Below are 21463 nucleotides of genomic sequence, written 5' to 3' on the forward strand. Positions count from 1 at the left end.
AGGCTGCCTGTGCATAATCAGGCTCTTCCTATTGTCCTGCTGTCATGCCAGCGTACTAGCTGCCTGCCTGAGCTGTGGAGCTGCTACCTTTTAATCCTTTTGCTCTGACAGGAGCCTACAGAATCCCCCACTTACTGCATTTTCCCACAAGAAACCTGTAGTTTTAGCTTCTGATGTTCTTGCCAACTTTGTAAAAGCACCCTTGCACAAATCTCTCTCCCTACTTTTCCTTCTTTTATCATTTTTTCCCACATGTTCACTTGCCGCTTCTTTCTTTTGGTACAGTTGGTTGTCTGGAGTTAAGCTGGCTAGCTGGATGAATAAGGCATTGAATGAGTAAGGATTTCCAAAAGGAATGATCAAAGTAGAGTTGCATATTAACGAAACAAGCATCTATTTTATTACATAATAATTTGACAGTGTCCCTTATTATATCAGTGATATTCATATTCTAAGCTAATAAATTTCTTACCATTTAGTCTAAAAATTTATTAAATACAGAGTATTTTTAAATGAGAAGCAATCTCAAGTAAGTTCTATTTAGTAAAGAGATTTAAAGCTTTCGTTATTAGTAATTGATGGTACCAACAATCGCAAGTTAACACAAAGGATCTTTAAAAGCTGGTTTATTTATTATTTTATTTTTACTCTGGCTCTTTACCTTTCCAGCTGCTCCTTGCAGTTCAGGATTCACTTCTCAAAGCAGAAAATGCTGTTGCTATGTCTCTCAGAAGTGACTTTTCAACTATTTCCTTCCTTGCTGCCTTCCTGAGTCTCCTGCTAATGCTTGACAGTATGCTTTTTGCCTGGAAGGTAATTGTGATGAGAAATGATGACTAAGTCAAAGGAGTAGCCCCATAGGTTATTTTTTTAAGGACCAATCCTCTAACATGTTTTATGTAGCACCTTACTGGAGGATATACATACACTTATATATGTGTGTGTGTGTGTAGGACTGTCCCTTTAGAAAAGGGAAAATTAAGAGATATCTTTGTTGCTACCAGTGTAGTGAAGTGGATGGGCAGTTTCACTTCATACCAATTCACCAATTTAGAGAAAATATGATTTTATTTTTAGATATGAATTACAATCAAGTGAATTACAATAATTGCAGTGAATCACCATTAGAATAGACTGTAATCATTAAGACTAAAGACTGCAAATATATGGGTTGAAGTAAATTAGAAGTAATTCACAGAGTTATAGAAAAATGTAGGTTTGAGGGGACTCCTAGCAGTCCTGTAATCCACAAATGTGTTGAGAGCAGGGCTGACTCCAACTTCAGGTCAGGGTCCTCTCAGCCTTTTCAGTGAAGTTTTGAGTATCTCCAAGGACAGAGATACTTTCCACCTATCAACGTATCTGAATAGTGATGAATGGAAATGGATGATTCCTGCAATGACTGTTTTGTAGGAATCCAGTTGTTTGGAGAAACACAGTTACTAACTTCAGTATGAGCAGGCCTAATACCTTCAACAAAGGTTGTCTTTTTAGTCCTGCTGTGGGCTTAGCCCTGTAACCAGAAGGGATAGTGTAGAGGCAGTGTTCTGCAGAAGGGGGGGCTTCTCAAAGTGCAGAGGCATCTGTCCTGCAGCAGACATGAAAAATGTGACTTTGTGACACAAATCAGTATAAGAAATTCCTGTGAGGTCTGTCCTCACTGGCTTGGTGATGGTGTCATTCATGGCGGTATCATAGGACTCTATGAATGCTTTGTGTCTTTCTAGCTGATTACTTTTTGTCACTAGACTTTAAGTTTTGCTCTTTCTTGAGTTTTCTGTCTTCACTGAATCCTCATAAACAAGCTATAAAAGAAAGCACATTTTTCAGAGAAAGGATGTGTGTGAAAACATGAATGTAACATGCATGTCTTGGTGTTGAATGGAAGTGTGCAGTACCCATGTTTCCTGCAGCTCTGTGGATTGTTAATGCTGAGGGCTACACCAGGGTACAGAAGAGCTAGGAGATGATGAGTATTATGAACTAGACTTCAAATATTTTTAATATTTTAAATTTTCAAAGTAATCTAAGAAAATAATCAGCTCCTTTTCTAGCTTTGTTGAACAATTACCTGCTAGCAATGAAGAGTGTCTAATTCTATTTGCTAAATTCTGTGGGCTTGTTTTTTCCTTTTTCTCCATTGAACCACTGGCTCCAGCAGAAACTGTTACAGAGGATGTACTTACTGGACTCCTGCCAGGATGAGCTGCGTACATTAAATAATAACTAGAGCTGGAAGTATGTAGTGATTATGGTGCATAATTTATGATATTAGAGTATTTTTCTTTGCCTTTCGAGATAAAGTTAGTGTGTTAATTTAAAATCACGTACAGACTTGTGCCCGAAATTATCTTTGGAATCTTGTATACCCTACTTGTTCATGATACAATTGTTAAGGACCAGGCTTGGTTATGGAAAGAGATAACTGCAAGTTTTACTGTGCAGCTGCCCCTAAATTGAGGAATCCTGTCTCAGAAGGCAACCCTCACAGTTCTATGCAGAGTACAGTCTAATTTCTTTTACACACTTTTGGATGGTTTTACCTTTCCCCTCCTCTGTATTTCAGAATATTTTGTTCCCCAGTCATGGAATTAGCAAAAGATAATGATGGCAAATGTGCAGAGCTAAAAATTAGTCATACTTTAGTTTAAATGTGGAATTTAAAAATGAGAGAGTGGATTCATCCAGGTAGAGACCAGGCTATAAAACATCAACCCTGCAAGCAGACTGAGCATGATTTTTCACACAAGTTTTCCTGCAAATGAACAAGGTCTCCTTCAGTTAAAACAGAAGTTTACCTCCATCTCTCTGGTAACTTCAGCTGTTGCTTACAGATCTTCAAGCAATGTGTTTACAGTATGTATAAAGGCACTAGGGACTGCTAGAGTCCAGTTCCTACAGGCAGCTAAGCTGTGGGTGAGAGCGTAAGTAACCACAGAAATGTGGCTGGATGGGCTGACCATTTCCTTCCTTCATACTTCTGTGTTTTCAGATTGATTAAAGTTTTATACTGATGACACAGAACCTTGAGGAATGGGCAAACATTTACTTGAAGCACAGCCCCTTAATGGCTGTACTGAATATTTAGCCGATAAATTGTATTAATTAGTCTCACTTTATAATAAAAAATGTACAAAAGAGAAGGCAAATTGCAATGCAGCAAATTGCCATATACAAATATGTGAAATTAATTCAGTAATATGTAAAGGGAATTTTAGGATTGGTCTGTAAAACCTTCAGGCATTGTACAAACATCTGAACTAATTTTGTATTATGTACAAAACTGGCTGTACAGATACATACAGTGTGCTGCACAGGACAGGTCTGTGTGACACTTGACTACTGCACCATGAATAGGCTCTGCTTATGTCAGCTACTGTTCAGTAATCTGCTGCATCAGTCTTCTAAGGTATCACTGATTCACTCAGAAAGGAGTTTTCTTTCATCAAAAGAAATTGTAAGAATGATGATATTGTGGGTGAATGAGATAAGGAAGTCTTATTCCAAGAGCCTGAGCTTATGATTTTTATTGAATCGATTATGCCAAAGATTACCAAGTTTACAGTCAAGTTTGTGCAACATTGCAGTTACAGAAAACATTTCTACCAATGAAGATAATTTTCTAGGAGGTAGGCTTTTCCCTAAGTTTATCTTGGGTAAGATTAAACAATTATTATTTGAGCTTTCAAATATAAGTGTTTCATTTAATTTCACATCGACAAAACTGTGCTCTGTATTTTTATTTTGACTGTGTAGTGGTAGATATGCTAATACAGCCTAATATATGCTAATGTACAGCCCTTAGGTACATGGTGTCCCTCTGGCATCCCAAATTTCTGTTCTAATCTATAAAGAACTTGCATGCAATAGTACTCCTTAATTTGAAGGTAGCAAGCAGTTTTAAGATTGATTATCTTATTGATGTAAACACTGACTAGTCAACTAATAAGCTATGATTGTTACTCATTATATCAAGCTCAATCATTTTATTGTTGTCTTGTCCTCCTCCTCATTGTTTCATCTCCATCTGCTCGCTCTCTCATATACTTGCACTGCATTGTATGTATGAGATGTCCAAGCTTTCTGGGGCAAAATGTTTTCTTCTATGGAGATAGGGTCCAGCTCTACATAATACTGGAATACAAATGCAGTATTAATGCTTATGCTGCTACTGCTGCTACTAATGTGACTTTTTTCTCACTGTGTGACTCTTGAGAAGTTAATTCCTATTTTGATGCCAGTTTAGCTATGTGCAACTGAAAGAGTAAATTGATCACATCTCACTAGAGCCCTTCAAAATAAGGGTGCTAAGTCTTAAGCTAGTCATCAAGGCTTGTTTCATTATTGTTGCAAGTGCTATCATCAGAGGCTGGTATTTCTTAGGATGGAATGAATGACATTTTCAGAGGATGATTCATCCTGCCCTAATGTAGTGGAGCTTAGTCACCTACCGGAGTTGTCTCTCTATGAAAGACATACTAAGACCATACGAAAAACTTAGATTTGGTGCCTAACTTGTTTGAATCACACTGCAAGTGTTCTGGGCAAGCCTCCATTTCTGATTCTGTGCTGGTTCTACTCCAGCTGCTAGAAAACTATTTTTCTGTTGCATTAGGATGGTTCTACAAGCATGAATTTTAGCTGTAAATGCCCCAGGCTTTAGGACTGAAATCACTGCATATCATTAAACAATTTAATTAAACAGTTAAAATGTCCTTTTAGTTATCTCTTAACAATATCGGTTATTAAATACACAGGAAGAGGCCATTGTATACTGGCAGAATAAAGCTTGCATCAAATAACTAAGTATTATACAATGTTCTTCTAAAGTTTGTATGCAAGTAATTCTCTCTCCTGCTGTTTGCCAAATTAGAGGGATTTTCCTAATTTTCTTCCTGGATAAAGCCAGGAGGTCTCTAAAAATTCAGTTCATTCTGTTTCTTCCCTGCTGCTGTCATCAACACAGCCCTTCAGAAAGGGCTGGTGTAGTGTAGTAGTGCGGAGATGTAACAGGGAAACAGCCATGGAGTTGCCAGCTGCTGTCACTCTGATAAAGCACGAAAGAGTAAAGAGAAAGGTAAAAACAGTGGGATGATTTTATACCAATTCATGTTTTCTTCCCATTGAGAAGGCTTTGTTGGATTGGCTTGCTTTCTTTACTGCCTTTTGCCACAGCAATATTTTATAACTAGAAAATACTATAAAAAGTGGTGATGTAAGCACATGAAAGGTTAGTGAATTTGGTTTGGAACTAGAAATATCTCCTTGTAATGAAGGTCATGATTTCAAAGTATTGCAAAACAGTGCAGCTAAGGTTTCGTGTTGTCTGCCTGCCCTACATTTTGTCTCTTGAGCTGATATTTCACTTAAAATTAGGTAACAAACATAAAGAACAAGATAAATCTATAAGGACTATCAGGGGAACTCCTGCTCTGAGATCAGTGGCATTATTCCCGAGAAAGTTAATTTCAAAACCAGTCTGTCTGTCATCTGAATTTCAACTGACAATTTTACCAATAGCCTTCTCAAACAAAAGTTGTTGGTTCTGGGTTTTTCTCTGCCATTCTGCTGTCATTGCATGTCACTGCTATAAATGAGCAGGGAATACTGTGACTGCAGAATATATTTAGCTGGCTGCATTAGTCACTGGGGATTGTGTTCTGTTTGATTTAATACATGTTTGCATATTCAACTGTGCAGCCAATAAACATAATGTTCATTATAATAAAAAGTATAGCTCTGGTTTTACTTCATCAGCTAACTGCATATTCATGAAGGCATGCCACTGGTGTGCAGGCCATGCTTATAAAGTATGTCTGCAACAATGGGAATTTGTTTATGAGATTAAAATAAAGCAATTATTGTCTTTTTGCATTTGTAATGTTCTAAGCATCTTGTGCAGCTTGGACCTGCCTTACCTATGCATTCTACCCTTCATTATTCTACCAAATAGTAGTCTACACCGTCCAACAGTCGATTTCTATGAAGAGAACAGTAGCAACTGTCAAGCACACCCATGTTTTTTACCTGGTAGCAAGTCAGACAGAAGCTAATTCAGATTTTAACTTAACTTTATCAACTGCAAGAAAGCAAGCATTTCAGGCTTGTTCTAAGGGAAAAAAAAATATCTTCAAAATGGCAGAAGAGGAAGAATGGACTGAGGAAGGATGACAGTACCAGAGCAGGCCTTACCTGTATAAAAATTAAGACAAAGTTTATCATTATTTTCACAAGCCATCATACAGAGCTTTAAAAGAAAAAAATAATTGACATTTTAGTATACTTTCTGCTTTAATGTTTTTTGGCATCTGGTCATCTACTCTGTAGTTGAGCCTCTTGCTATTCAATAAGGTGACCTGACTGGTTTCTCACCTAATGATCTTCACTCTAAAAACTGAAGGTTGAAGAAATGGAATACTTAATTCCCTTAATTCCTCAGTGAAGCATCAAGTTGACAATCAGTCAATTCGCCTACCTTTTTTTTTTTTTTAAATGAAAACCAGATCCTGACATTTTCATATCTTTGTTTTTTTCCATCGGTCACCTGAGTTGCCTCAGATCACTCTGAGCTGACTACCAACGAAGCTGCCTTTAAGACTCTTCCTTTACTTAAATTCTGTATTGTCTGGTTTGTAACTATTAAATGGCTGGTCCACCCACCTGTAGTATTTGAAACACAGGCACTAGATTGAGCCAGATAATACAAGTGACTGTTTTATCTAATAGATTTATTCCAGCCCGTTGCACACCATGTTTTTAAATGATTGGAAGCTACCTATTACAGCCTAAATAATGTCACTGTTGCAGAGTAAGAGAAAAGCATACAGACACTGTATTACTTTTCACTGTAATGCTCCTTAATAAGACCTTCTATACTTGTGCTTCATTTAATGGCAGCCAGACACTTTTTAGCATTTGTGTATCAGCAGAAAAACCAAGCACTCAGGATACAGATGTATTCCCATACCACCAGCAATGGTATTAATTTTGTTTAGCCTTAATGAGAGAAGGCCAAGAACATTTCTTGCTATTGTTTACATCTACCTCACGGTGGGGTGTAGAGAAGGGAGAGTCAGATTCTTCCCTACAGGTTCGCAGTGACAGGAGGAAAGGCAGCAGGTCCAGGATGGCACACAGAAAATGCTAGCTTAATATAAGGAAAAAATGTTTTACATGTCAGGGGTTGGACACTGGCACAGGTTGTCTAGGGTGGCTGTGGAATCTCCGTCCTTCGAGATACTTGACAATTGACTGGACTGAGCAACCTGGTCTAATGGGACCTGTGTTGAGCAGGTAGTTGGACTATACGACCTATTCTTTCCAAAATCTATGATCCAAAATCCTTCATGGTTTTTGATAGTAGCTTCAAAAAAGCTTTGTAAACCCAGGACTTTTTATGTCCTCTAATTCCTATATGCAATAGGTCCATTGGTATAGCCACAAAAAGAAGTTGGCTTGCAATAGCAAAATGCAGAAGTATTTTAGTAGATGGTTACTGGAAAAAGGTTGACTTTCCCCAATGCCAGTTTTTGAAAGAAATATGCCACCAGTGTTTCCCTGAAGCATCTACTCAAATACAACTGAAGAGCTGAGCTTCATGCTCATTGCAGTCCTGCTGTTGCCTTTGGTCTTTGGATCAGGCCTCATATCCTAACAATGGGGGTATTTGTACGCAACTTCCAGGATGAAATTAAGATTTTTATGTGTGTATGGTAATGGATATTGGGCTGTTCTAAGGAAATGGAGAAAATAAAACTCTGTGCTAGGCAGAATTCACCACAAGATGTCTCATGTCTCACTATGTATTTTTCACGGAGGTAGGGAGCTATCCAGTGAAGTCTGGTGAGCGCAACGCCGATGACATGATGTAAAGTCTTCTGGCAAGTATGTTAAGAACGCATAAAAATAGACAGGCATGAGGAGTGTGTTCTTCAAGGGCTGACTGAAATAAATGCATGGAAACTAACATCACTGAATATGAACAAAATTCTCCAGAATGGAGAAAAAAACGAACAGTTAAAGCCAAAGTACAACACTAGAAAAATGATAAATCAGGGTGATCAGATCTCATTTCTTACTTCTAATGGCCTTTACTAAGTAAGCCAAGTGGAATTTTTAAGGCTATGGTGTCCCTTTAAAGACAGTTTCCCGGACACATAACATACTGGGATGGGTGTGTGGGTGTGTACCTTTAACTTTTTATCTGTTGGTGTTGGGAATCCAGACTAGAGCCGGCACATGCGTGAATCCCTACAAGTGCTGGGTGCAGTGGTCTATTCTTAATCATACATGCTATACGTGTATTTTTCAGTGGAACTCTTCTGTGTCCATATGTATAAGGTTTCTCCCAGCACTGGAACACACTGTCCTCTTACTCTGGGACGTTACTTGGGTGAAGACAGCTTCGTCTGCAGCTACCCATTTTCTTTATAGCTGTTAAACAAAAGCTTTGGCCAGAAATTGCTTTAATAGCTAGCCACGTACAAGAGGATTTCCATGCTGAGGCCCTTCCACCCCGGCCGATCCTTTTGCCCGCCGGGCCCGGCCAGGCTGCGGCTGCCGGCGGGGCCGGGGCTCCGGGGCTGCGCGGTGCCGAGCGCCCGGCGCTTCCCAGCGGCTCCGGGAGGGGCGGGGCGGGACGAGGCGGCGGGGGGCAGCGCCGGGAGCTCCCCCGCCCGTGCACGCCCGCACACAGGTGCGTGTGTCGGTGTGGCGAGGGGGACCCGCGGCACCCCCGCCCCGCCGGAGGCGGGGGGAAACCGGGGAGGGTTTACTTACTAATCGCGGCCGCGGGGCCGTGCCGTGGGAGCCGTCCCGGGGCCGGGGAGCTGTCAGATTGGCCTTCACCGCCGGTGCGGAGCCTCCGCCCGCCACTCCCTCCCCCCTCCCCGCCCGGGCCGGGGTCCGGCGCGGCTACTGCTCCCCGGGCGGGGCGGGGCGAAGCCGCCCCCTCTCGCCGCCGCGCTCCGCCCGCCCGCCCGCCCGCTACACGAGCCGGCGGCCGCGCTGGAGCCGGTGTGAGCGGCGGGCCGGGCCCCCGCCTGCCCTGCCCTGCCCGCGCTCCCCGCCCCGCGGGCTGCCCGCGCTGCTGCCCGCCGCCGAGCCGCCTCCGTCCGCGGTGGATGCCGCCGGGGAGCGGGCGGAGCGCGCCGCCGGGGAGGGGGGCTGCCGCGGCCGCCGGAGCCCACGTACGTGCGAGTGCCCTCTCCGCTCACCAGCATGCTTTACTTCCAGATGGTGATCATGGCAGGGACCGTGATGCTGGCTTACTATTTCGAGTACACGGACACCTTCACGGTCAACGTGCAAGGCTTCTTCTGCTACGAGGGCGCATACCGAAAGCCCTACCCGGGCCCGGAGGACCGCAGCGCCGTGCCCCCGGTGCTCCTCTACTCGCTGACCGCAGGCGTGCCGGTGCTGGTGGTAAGCAGGGGCCGCCCGCGCCCCAACTCGGGCAACTTGTTGGTCTGGGCCGGGCCGCGGGCCCTGGCCGGAGCGGCGCCGCCGGTGGGGTGGCTCTGGGGTGGGCACGGCGGCGGGGACCCTCCGCGCTCCCGGCGCCGCGGGGCTGCAGCCTGGCCCCGCGGGCCTCGGCGAGCAGCGCTGCCGGGCCCGGCCCCGGCCCGTACCCCAGCCGCTGCCCACCCCGCGCCTCTGAAGTGTATTTTTAGCACCGGTTTATGTAACTGCTAGTGCCCGTGTTGCCAGCCCCGTTCGACTCCGTTTGGTAAATGCAATCTTCCATTTCTCGAAACGTGTCTCAGTTGCAGGTAGACGGGCTACCTGAGGAAAAGCCACTTGTTAGCAACCACTCTACTAATATTTTGCCCACTACTAATTAGAAAACCCCTCTGTCCGTTTAGGTTTTTGAAAGTAAAACTGATATGTGCAGGGAACAGGGAGCAGTTGTGCCTGATTTAGTTGTCTCCATATGTCACAGTTACTGATGTGTGTGCAAACTAAACCTGTGTCTCTAATTGAACATGATCTTCTGTCAATCAAGTTTAAATAGGTGTATCTAAAATGAATTTTATTTCATTGATTTTCTTTGACTTTTGGGGAAAACGGCTAAGAGGGAAAAGCAATGCGATGTCTTCCCTTCAAGTTGTTGAATGTACTGTTTGTGTTGTCAGATAACAAGGGCATTAGCATCATTTGATAATCCCTGACCATACTGTGGGGCAAAGACAGGGGGGGAATGAAATGGAAATATTTAACCATGGGGTATGGATTATATATAGACTCTCCAGGTGCATGCACACTTACACATACAGAAACTCCTTATAAAGACTTTATTTTAATCAGCTGTAATCATTAGAATAATAATAAAAAAATTACAATAAGAGGTGTCTTAAAATGGTAATTATTAGTTTCACTGATTAATTAATTTTCAGGAAAATAAGAAAAGTATGAGAAGGGAAAGCTTAATCAGGGTGATATTATGGTAATCCCAGACACGATTCCCTTCTGCGTTGTAGCGCCATGAGGTCTCAGATGGTATCCAACATAAAACCCTCATGGTCAGGCTCAGCCTTAGTATTTGAAACTTTGTTCTTTTTTTTTCTAGGGATTGAACTATATCATTTGGCAAAACATGTTATGTAGCCTTTTGGTTTCATTTTCCTTTTTATTTGTACATCAATTAGTTGACCATTTTATTACCTGTTTGTTTGCTCTTTTTAACCCCCAAATGCCATTGAGATTTCAAAGGAGGTTTTTTTGGTTGTGATGCTTTTCTGTTGTTTGCATGTGATATTTGTTTTGATTTTAAATTATTTCTTTTGTTTGGCTCAGGAAATTATGAAGATTGTCAGATATTCATGATTTACATTTCTTTTTCCTAATGTGTCAGCAAAATGGATAGGTAGTTTCCATTCATTTCCTGCATGCTAGATTATTATGTTGGAGAAAACACATGACGTTTTGGGTTGGCAGTCTTGTAATCAGCCTTGCTAAAAACCTAATAATAGAATGTAATGGTATTTGTGCTTCCTCTCCCAGTCACCAATCTTGTGTGCAAACGGCATGCGTTGGGAGGTCAGGGCATGGAAAACCACGTTGCAGGTGCCTGTCTTGCATTTTTTTTTTAAACAAAATTATTGTAATGGAGAATTCAGCCCCTGGACCGCCATGCCTTCAACAGCATTAAGTTCAATTATTAACATTATTAAATGCAACATTTTCCAGGCTTTAGACAGAATTCTGTTCCGATTCTCCTGTGGCAATCCTCCTGGACTCAGCGTTTGCACGAGTTGGCTCTTGTTCAGTTGTGCAGGATATGGACATTGCTGTTGCTTGTTCTTTTCATTGAGAGAAGTGGTGAAGGTAATACTTTCACCAAAGCAACTTAAATGCTTTTAACAGTAGATGAACTTCCCAAGATTTCGGAGATGAATTAGATTTCTTTCAATTTCATTTGCTTTTCATCTGACAGCTTGAACATAAATTTTTCTGTGTAATTTTTGGGGGTTTTGTCTGTAAATGAAATACAAAAATGAATGTGTAACAAATCCATATTCCTGCCTGTGAAGATACAAATGTAGACCAATGAACGAAATGGATTTCTATGAATGAAATTGTACTTTTTTTTTTTTAATCCCCAAAATCATTATAGTCATGGAATATAGTTTATTAAATACTAAGATTTGTGAGAGCTTTGAAAAAATTTTTTTTCTTTCTTTCTGTTAGTTTGTTGTGTGGGGTTAATGCTGTTTCTGGAGTTTGGAGATAGTGCGACAGTGTTTACCTTGGTGTTCAGGGTATCTGTTTTTTAGTTTGGGTTTTGGGTTTGTTGGTTTTGGGGTTTTTTGAGAGATGGAGCTTGTTGAATTGGAGCCATAGAGTGCTTCAAGGTAACCCAGGTTGTCTTAATGTGACTCAATCAATGGCTCCATTGCACTGAGTTTTAATGAAGTTGGTCTAAAATCTAAAATTAGAGAATAAATGAGTCTTTCCAGTGACTTTCCTCTTTCCATATGCTGCGGTAGCTGGATCTGTCTTGATGAGCATCTCATCAGCCATGGGTCTTTTGCTGCTGTGAGGCTGTCACATGGCTGCTCATCCAAAACTCCTGTGCCACATCAGAGCTGCAGTAACAGACCCAAGTGTCAAGCCATGAGGTAGAGCTGAGTGTCTGGTCACAGGGCAGCAACATGCATGTCCTGAAACATAAATAATGAGCTTGGTCATTTGACAGCCATGTACCTGTGAGTACCATGTTAATCCTGGAAACTTTCAGATTAATCTTTAAAATGCTACTTCTTGGTAATACATGTCTGCAGCACTAGTGCAGCGTTGCTCCCGTGCTTCCATTCCTGTGTCTAGCTGCTTCCCCATGCCACCTGCCCCCATGCCATCCAAGGACAGACGCAGTTGACCTCAGGTCCTCGGGAGTCTGATCTGGGAAATGGAGACCCAGGGCAAAAGCAGAGACTGCTTGCTGTATTGTAATGCTTTACTTGCAGGTGCTCTGGTGTGGGAAAGGGAAACTGTGACTGAAGGAAGAGGTTTTGTATTCTGCACTTGGGACTTTCTGGGTTTGTTTATCTACAGTCTTTGGTCAAGTATTTACAAACTATTAACCAAATATTTTGTTAGCCCTGAAGTGGTCAGGCTGTTGGACGCGATGATCATTGTAGATCCCTTCCAACTGAACTGTGTTGTTCTACAGTATCTCCTAGGTCATGTAGGAGCTAGTAAGAAGTCAAATTATTGTGCTATTCACTTCAACAGTAATCAATTTATTGTCCACTAATAGACATATCTGCTTCAAGTCCCTGCAACTTCAGAGTTGCCCAGAGAAGCTGTGGATGCCCCATCCTTTGAAGCATTCAAGGCCAGGCTGGATGAGCTTTGAGCAACCTGGTCTATTGGAAGGCATCCCTGCCCATGGCAGGGGGATTGGAGCTAGATGGTCTTTAAGGTTCCTTTCAACCCAAACCATTCTGTGATTGTAGGAAACCTGTAGAGGAATCCAGCAGCCATTCTATAGGATGAGCAGAGCTTCTCCCTTTCCCTTTTTCCAGTTGATTTGCCAGCTTTTATGCAGGTTCCATGCAATGAAGCAGGATGTGTTACAATATTGGGTTTCTGTGTTCTATGGACTATCTCTAAAGGGTATACGCTCTGTTCTTTATCTGTCAAATCTGTAGTTTGAGTTCCTTCACTGGAGAATTTTGAGGGCCCAATTGTATGTGTGTGTTTGCTTTGTTTTTAAAAACAGACTGAAAAAACTGCAGTGTAACGTATTACAAAATACATGGTCCATTCTAATGTTAGATTATTATTGGTGGAACCAATAATAATCCTAAATTGTATTTTAGGCACAGGTAAAGTAATGTCTTGAGTGAGTAGATGTGTTTGCATAAGGAGCATTAGGCAGGCTGACAGTGAAATGTTCTACAAAAGTAAATGCAGCTGAAATTGCAATTCTGATTGCAATGTAAAAGAATGTAAAAGCCGGATTCTGCGATGGAAGAATGAGACTCCTGCAGAGACAGTGCCCCTGTGGGCTCCCTTCCTCCCATTTGTCTTTGTGACTCAGGGTTGGGAGAATACTGCTAGCTCTGCACTCCCATCATTTTACTGTCGGTAGCACTAATATCCAGAAATTTCTGTTACACTGTGGAATTCTTAATATGCTATTTTAAAATTTTTATCTTTAAATCAAATGCAAAGAAGAAATACACTCTTGATTTGAGTCTATTCAAATACGTAATAAACATAAAAGTGCTAGTTGAGAGCTCAGTGCTATTTAAGCCATTTCCCAAGGTGCCAGTTCTTGCTCAGTGGGCTGGCTGCTTTTTTAGACTTGTTATGACAGATGTAGCTTGGGAAATATACGTCAGTCTAATCCTTTAGCTTCCAGTAAAATGATTTGTAGAACTGTGAGGCTAGTGTCTCATGTTTTCAGAATCTATAGTATAATCAGTTCTGCATTATTTCTTTCTGATAGATCTTAATAATTTTGACCTCTCTAAAATACTATTAACTGCGCACAAGGATTCTTTTAGAGTCCGCACGCTAATATGAATTACTTAAAATGTCAAAACTGTTTAAGCAATAATGGCTGTAAAACTCAATGTATTGGACCTACCATGTATGCTGACTGTTGTATAAACGCCAGGAGGAAATAATGACACACTTTCATTAGATGTGTAAACAGTTTTATTATGCAAATGTTGTTTGTTTTTATTTCCAAGTAACAAGCGGATGATTACAGTACTTATTCGTAAAATATACACTGTTCTATTTGCCTACATGAATTCCTAGCATATTAATATTTTCTCTGTAAACCTATTAAAGACTAATTTGTTTTAGTATTATCCTCTTAATATCATCATTGAAAAAATATCTGCCATTCAGACATAAAATATTGTGCTGTATTTTTTTTTTTTAGTAGACTGGATGAATCTTTAAATTGGCACATCCCAAACAAGAAATGGATCTAAAAAATCGGGCATTCTGCTTTCAGCTTAGCTTTAGTCAGGAACTTTCTCCTTTCTGATCATTTGAGGAAGGAATTTTGAAACCTGGCAAAAAAAACCCTGTAAAGTGAGAGGTGCAAATCATTGTTCATTAATTGAATTTACTGTACCCTGATGCTTTAAGAAAAATGAGGACAATTCTGTGAATAATGAGAAAGAGAAGCTACCTTTTGAAGGATCAGCATAGATTTCATGTCTGTCTTCTTCGGTGTCTTTGCTGGTCTCATAATAGTTCCAGGTCTAGGTGGCTCAAGAGTAGTTGAATATGCAGAGACCTGAAGGAGATGCACTGTTTCTTTCCAGCACATAAATGTAGCTGATGTGATTGGGCGTGCTCCTATCTCACTCTTCCTTTGTGAGCCTGTTAGTCCCTGTTTTCTTTCTGGCAGCTATAATTTCGTGTGCTCTGGCATCAGGGACTGATTAGATTTTATCAGGCTGAGTTTTCAAAATGCTGTTTTCAAAGCAGCTTTTAGTTAGCCTGTAGTTCATTGAAACTGTTCTACTCTGGTATAACTTAGTGCTGAACATGAAAAAGGGTGCTGGATTGTGATTCGGTTTGGGGACATCAAAATGTTCTGTTATCTGTTTCTTATAACTTAAGGGAAAAAAAAATAATGTAGAACTAAGGTTCCAAGAAAAGTATTTCTGGAAATGTCCTCTATGAATTAGCTGTCCCAGGAATCTGTAAATTTACCCTCATACCTGAGAACCCTAGATGCTCTTCATTCCTGAGCTTAGTCAGAAAAAAGCACTTCCTTCACAAATGTTTCTGTCATCTATTTTAGGCTGATTATTTTTCTGCTTCTTGGTTGGTACCAAGTTGCTTTAGTTTCTATGGACACTTTGATACTAATGGTAAAAACTAAAGCACAGGGGCAGAATCAAAGACTTTTTACCTGCTCTGCTACTTGAAGCAGAAGTGGCCTCTATGCATCCTGAAGGAGCCTAAGCTGTTTTGTCACTTCTGCCAGAAAGAAATCAAGCAAACTTGATAAATAATGTAAGGATGCACAGTTGCTAGCAGCTCTGTGTTACAGGGCAAAAAATTTGAAGAGTATGTAGTGAGGTATTCAAGTGTTCATTTGTATGCACCTTTACAGCAAGTTAGAGGAATCGCCCAGCAAAGTGGGTCTTTCGGGTCCGTTCTGGTGTTCTTTTTGGGGAGCAGTAAGTTTTTTGCTAGGTAGGTAGCTGCAATAATTTAACATCTCCTAATGCTGTTTTTGAAATGACAATGGTAATGCAACAGAAGATGGGAATTGCACATCCAGACTGGTATGAATTGGGTAGAATAAACTTAGCCCCTGAAATAAAATGGAAATGGTTTTACTTGTATGAGAAACTCTCTTTAGCTCCTTGATATGTGACCTATTTCAATAATCCTGGAATATTTATTAATTAACTAAGCTTATTTACGTGTCCTTTTCTTGTTGGCACATTTGACAGCTGTTAAGACTTTACATGAAGAAGGAATTGCCAGAGTACTTTGTTTACTCTGTGATCACGTTGTTCTTGAAGGGCACATTTGATCTCTCTCTTCATAGTTCTGTTTCAACCTGTGTGCATAGCTGCAGCTTCTTTTCCTTTATAGTTTTCTTCTTCCATTCTCACGTGGAGTAGGGTGGGGAGAAGAAAAAAAGACATGTCAAACATGGGGGCTTTTTGTTGTTTTTGTTTTGGTTTTTTGTTTTGTTGGTTTGTTTGTTTTTTTTAAATGTGTGAATGCTGGGGACTTCAGAAAAACACTGTTTTGAAAGGGGGGAATGCCAGCAGGAGATGTTGAAGATAAGGGAAAATTTATGTCATGCTTTTCCTTTGTGAAGGAATAATTGCAACTTTACTTAAGAACAAAAAATAAATCACACTGTTAAGGTCTGCAGTAACTTTGTATACCAGATGTCAGTATTTGCCTGTTGAGACACATCGTAAGACAAATATGTGGTTTGATAGTCTGATGCTGGTTTTATCTCAGTGTAAAACCACTAATCCAACAGAGCTGTAACCAGGAGAAACAAAAGATTCAGAACCATTGTGGGTTTTCTTGGGAATTCTTTATGTCTGTCTTCCTCTTGTGCTGGGATGGCTTATGTGAACTGTAGAAGTTATGTTTGTACTTCCAATTGAATGTATGATATCTGCTGTGCTTGCTATGCATGCTATTTACAAACACTAACAATATCGAAGCCATATGCTTCATCCCTTGATGGGCTCTCTGGAAGTAAAGTGGCAAGCAGATGTGAACAAAGGCGGACAGGGTTCTGTTTGCAACAGCTGAATGCCTGCTTGTCCTGTAAATTATGCACTTATGTTTAAGTGAGAAACTGTTAATCCAACTAATCCTGTGCGATTAGGGAATTTGTATGCATTGTTTATAATGTAAAAGAGTAGGCTTGAAGTAATGATCAGTTTCTCAACCAAACAATTCTTGCTTCATCATGCAGAATTGAGGAGATGGGTGTCCATATGATATATAATAAATGACAGCCAAAGTAGAATTGTAAGTAGCTTTAGCTGTGTTTTTCAGCCTTAAAAGCAGTGTGATGTTTAAAAAGCTTTACAATGCTCCTGCAGCATCTCTCAGATACATTGGAGTGATGGCCCAGCTTTCAACATAAATGGTTCTTATTTAGCTGAGGTGTGGTACCTTATAGATGGCAAATAAAAAGCCTAGCTGAGGTGGATATACCACATCTCCAGTACTCAGAAAGCATGTACATGTGGCATGCTGTTTTAATGAGGAATACTATTGTAAACATGCTAGTCCTTTAGTCACTCGTAGTGCAGTGAACGTGATATTAGAGAGCAAGTTATAGCCCTTGCTATCTGTTCAGCAACCTGGTTTTGCAAAGATCACTTCTATTAGATGATCAGTTGGAAGGTTGGAATATATTTATTTTCAGTGTAAAGCACTAAGAAGTCATCAGTAGAAAATTACTGTTTATATCACGATTTTTTTAATCTACTATTAACCTAATAAATAGTTCAGTACAGCTTCAAAATTGACTCTCAATCCTGGATGCCATTTCCTGGAGTATGAGGCACCATAAAACCCCCTCTGGTTATACTGGGTGAAAACTCAGTAGGCTGTGGGTTCTGCTTCTACTTACCATCTGGACAACGTACACTGTTACCGGTAATTTTGCATGTATTATATAAACGTATCATAGTTATCCATTGCATCATTATTATACATTATATATTCATATGAAAATGTCATTAACAATATATCTGTATTAATGTAAAACCAGTTATAAGTGCAATATAGCTATTTTTTAAAGGGCTTTCTTTTTTACAAAAGGTATTTTTCCTTCTCTGCACATATTATTTCTTGCGGGTCACCCATGTAAAGTTAAGGAGTGTGTATGAAGACATTCATTCCTAAACTAGACTTTTCTTCTTTTCTAAATAATAATAATTTTTAAAAGCTATCAAGAACAGAAGGCAGCCCAACAGGCAGCCCAACAGTATCCTACTGTTCTTATTCTTTTTTCTTTCTCTACGTAACATTTTGAAACACCTGTTGTTTTAGGCTGGTAGGTTTCATGCTGTCCCTATATCTGATCCATAGACATTTTGTCATTCAAACTCTGAATAATATTAATGAGGATTTTCTTTGGTCAATTTTTACTTTTGCTTCTTTATAATTAAAGTATTAAATAATAGAATCAGTAAATGGAACTCAGCTTCCCAGTATAGTTATTCTGGGTAGTAATAGGGATTTCTGTGACCTGTCCATAGCAATTTAGGGCTCAGACATGACTGAATTAATTCTGCTTAAAGACTTTTTAATCACGGGTCAGCTGAGCTGCAGTAAGCAGCCATGTGCAATTTGCAGCCTGCAGGGAGCATGAGGTGAAGTATTTGAGCTTGACCTGCTTTAATTGAGACTTGGGCCAAGACATGTTACCTCTTTGGATTTTATGGAGTAGGTGCACAGACTGTCCATTACACAGCTCTGCTCACAAGTGGGGACCTCGTATGGTCAGACTGCTGCAGGCTGGTGTCTGAAGGCTGACCTCCCCAATCGCAGAAGTGCTCCTTGCACTTCTCCTTGCATTAGTTCATCTCTGTGCAGAGCAATGTGTGGACCTGCCTGAGTTTCAGCACATGCTTAATACTAGTTTGGTCATACATAGGTTGAGCTTGGTGTCCAGAGCCTTTCCATAGTTTCTGCCTCTCTTGCTCCTATGGGGGGTGTCCTTGGACCTGTTGGGGTATATCTGGGCTCTGCCATGAGGCTGCTGCCATCATGCACTCAAACTACACAGGTGAGTCTGAGCATCCAAGAGGCCTGAGGGAGGAATGAGGAGCTTGTCCTGCATCCCACTGTAGGCCACAAGCGTGCTCACGTGGATGGTGGTAAGGACAGTCTGGCTGTGACGATGGTCCTCTTTGTGAAGTGCTCATGCTTGACTGAAGTCAGTGCCTCAGTCAGCCATGGGGACTCTGCTTTGTGAAGTGCTCACACTTGACTGAAGTCAGCGCTTCAGTCAGTCATGGGGACTGTGCAGAGTATTTAGCAACGGCAGATGAGGTTTCTAGGCGGATTGACCTTAGGGTATGTAAATAGTGCGTGGACATCTGCAGCTGGCAGAATGAACATACATAGCTGGGGTTTAAGCTCTATCAGACTTCAACTTCATAAAGGGATCTGGCCACCCAAGCAGGATATACATTGAGCCTTTACTGCCTAGCTGTTAAGTGATTACTGTGAAACTAGGCTTCTCTGTAAAGCAGTAGGAGATTTGTGCATGAAAAGAATTATACAAGAGCTAGGTTTGTACTAATTGTTAATTAATTATCTTGGTATTTGTGGAGTTTAATCACATACTTCAGTGCTACTTGGAATAGCAAGGCTTTCCTGAGATGAAGCAGTGTACGTGAGCGTGTGTGGTGCTGATAAAATATTTTTATGGAATCTCATTCATTTTAAGAGTCAGTATTGCAGTTTTACTCAGTATTTCTTTTATTTGTGAATTGATTGTGATTGCTGTGTGATTAGAAGGAAGTCATAAAGTTGGGATATTTCTTTAAAAAACTCAATATATTTATGTATGTGAGTGTGTATGCACAACATGCTGCCAGAAAATAGCCATGTTTACAAGGTTGATTTGTATCTGCAGTTTAGTTCACATGTGTTTTAAACTTTGAATGAAAATAGCAAAAAGGTTTAGTACACAACACCAGAATACCTGAAAGGGTTATCGTATCACCAAATGTATGAAAGCACCTTTCAACACTGCGTACTTTGAACTTCTCTTTCTAGTCTTAAGTTGCTCAAATAATAAGAGATTACATTCAACACTGATGAAAGACACAATATATGTTTGTACATTTACATAATAATTATGTATTTTATCCAATATTCCTTTATTGTCTTTACAAAGACCAAATGCCAGCTCTTATAAAGTCTGCCTTGAAGACAGCCAGTGTCAAAGCTTCACAAGATCTAAAATTTTTAAACAGACTCATTCATCCTTAAAATGCTTCTCTCACCACTTGAGCTTTTATGAAGATATTTGATAAAGCCAGCAACATGTTTACTGTTATTTTACAATTCTGTGTAAAGGAGGTGATCCTTGTTAAGGTAAACCATTATGCTGTATTTAGGAGTGGAAGAAGATGCAGTCACATAGTGAAGAAGAGTAGCTGGGCTTACTTTGGCCTATAGACTTCGTAATTAGTTTTCAGAATACCATTGCATGCCTAAAAGAGCTGTTTTTATGCTCTGCTGTCTTCACAGCAAAGTGTACAATCTCCCCTCTGTCTTGCAGGCATTTCCTGTACTAGGAATTTTTTGCTAAAATTTCCCACTCTTGCTGCTCCTGTGTCAGCTCATTGGCTGCTGTGCTAATGAGGGCACTTGGGACTTCCTCTTAATTCAGGCACTGCATTGTGTAAACTCCTAAACAGGGTCAGATAACATAGTGTTGCCAGCTGCACATCTGCAGCCATCTGGATTTGTGGCAGGAGCAGTAAAATAGACATTGTGTAGCAGAGCTGAAAGAGCGGTGAGAGTGGTGCAAGTCATATTTGCAGAAAACCATAAAGTAAATGCCTCATATTTCATCTACAGGATATACATATACATGTAGAAAGACTGTTTCAATAATGATTCTGTATCAAAGACAAATGGGATATGCTACTGCTGTGCAATGTTCTGTGAAAAAGCTTGCTGGCTGCTTCACTATCATTGCATTGTTAAGAGAAGAGGTAAGTGATTATTAAAACTTAGGATGCTCATGAACAGTTCTCTGCTCCCACTTCTATGCCTTCATTAAGATTCTATTTCTAATAAACACCACTTCAGTATATTAATTTATTATAATAACATTCTTAAGGAGACATAACTGCGAAATTGCAGCTTTCAAGTCTGAGGAGAGAAAGAGATGCAGGTAAATGGTCACCCGTTGTTTTGTATCTGGGCTTATGAGTTGTTTGGGGCATATCTGAAGGAGGGACTTCTGATCTCCTTTTCTTTCTGTTCCTTTCTCACTGACCAGCATCTCTAGTGACAATTCCGGGAGTATCATCATGGTCTTCCTGAAGTCAGTGAAGCTTCAGAAGTTAACTTTGGTAGAGCTACAGTTTCATTCGCTTTGACTGTGTCACTGAAGTTGCACTGTGTCCCAAGTTGCAGTTTCTACTTTTCTTTGGTCTTTTATTTCCTGGCTTTCACAGGTATTAAAGTGTGGATTAATACTGTCAGGGTTTGTTACTCAGTAGTTTTACTGCTGGTTTGTTGTATGTACTGAATGTACGTATTACACACGAGTAAACCCAATGTGAGACAGTTCAGAATAAAGTCATAGCTCTAGATCAGATGCTTCCCATGCAATGGCTTTTAAAGTGGTTTTAACTCATTTTTAATGACACCTGGATTCTTTGCAGTAATGCTTGCAGTGTCAAGACTATAAAGTATTATATTAGAGGAATGACTTTAAGGTAATAGGCTCAAGAGTGGGCATTAAAGT

At 40.5% G+C, this 21463-nt stretch overlaps 1 protein-coding gene across 4 annotated transcripts in view; it reads left to right on the forward strand.

The window, feature by feature from the left end:
* PLPPR5 (phospholipid phosphatase related 5) overlaps window positions 1-21463 on the forward strand; it is a 232395-nt gene that overhangs the window by 177966 nt on the left and 32966 nt on the right. For 2 of the 4 annotated variants that reach the window (XM_005237254.3, XM_055815099.1), the window contains one exon: window positions 9235-9423. In XM_005237254.3, the coding sequence (XP_005237311.2) occupies window positions 9235-9423 (189 nt within the window). Of the gene's footprint in view, window positions 1-8718; window positions 8853-8966; window positions 9424-21463 lie in introns of those variants that run through there. The other 2 variants (XM_055815100.1, XM_013298988.3) reach the window with 2 other exon arrangements.

The sequence above is a fragment of the Falco peregrinus genome, chromosome 10 (assembly GCF_023634155.1).
Source record: "Falco peregrinus isolate bFalPer1 chromosome 10, bFalPer1.pri, whole genome shotgun sequence".
In the NCBI taxonomy this organism is placed as follows: Eukaryota; Metazoa; Chordata; class Aves; order Falconiformes; family Falconidae; genus Falco; species Falco peregrinus.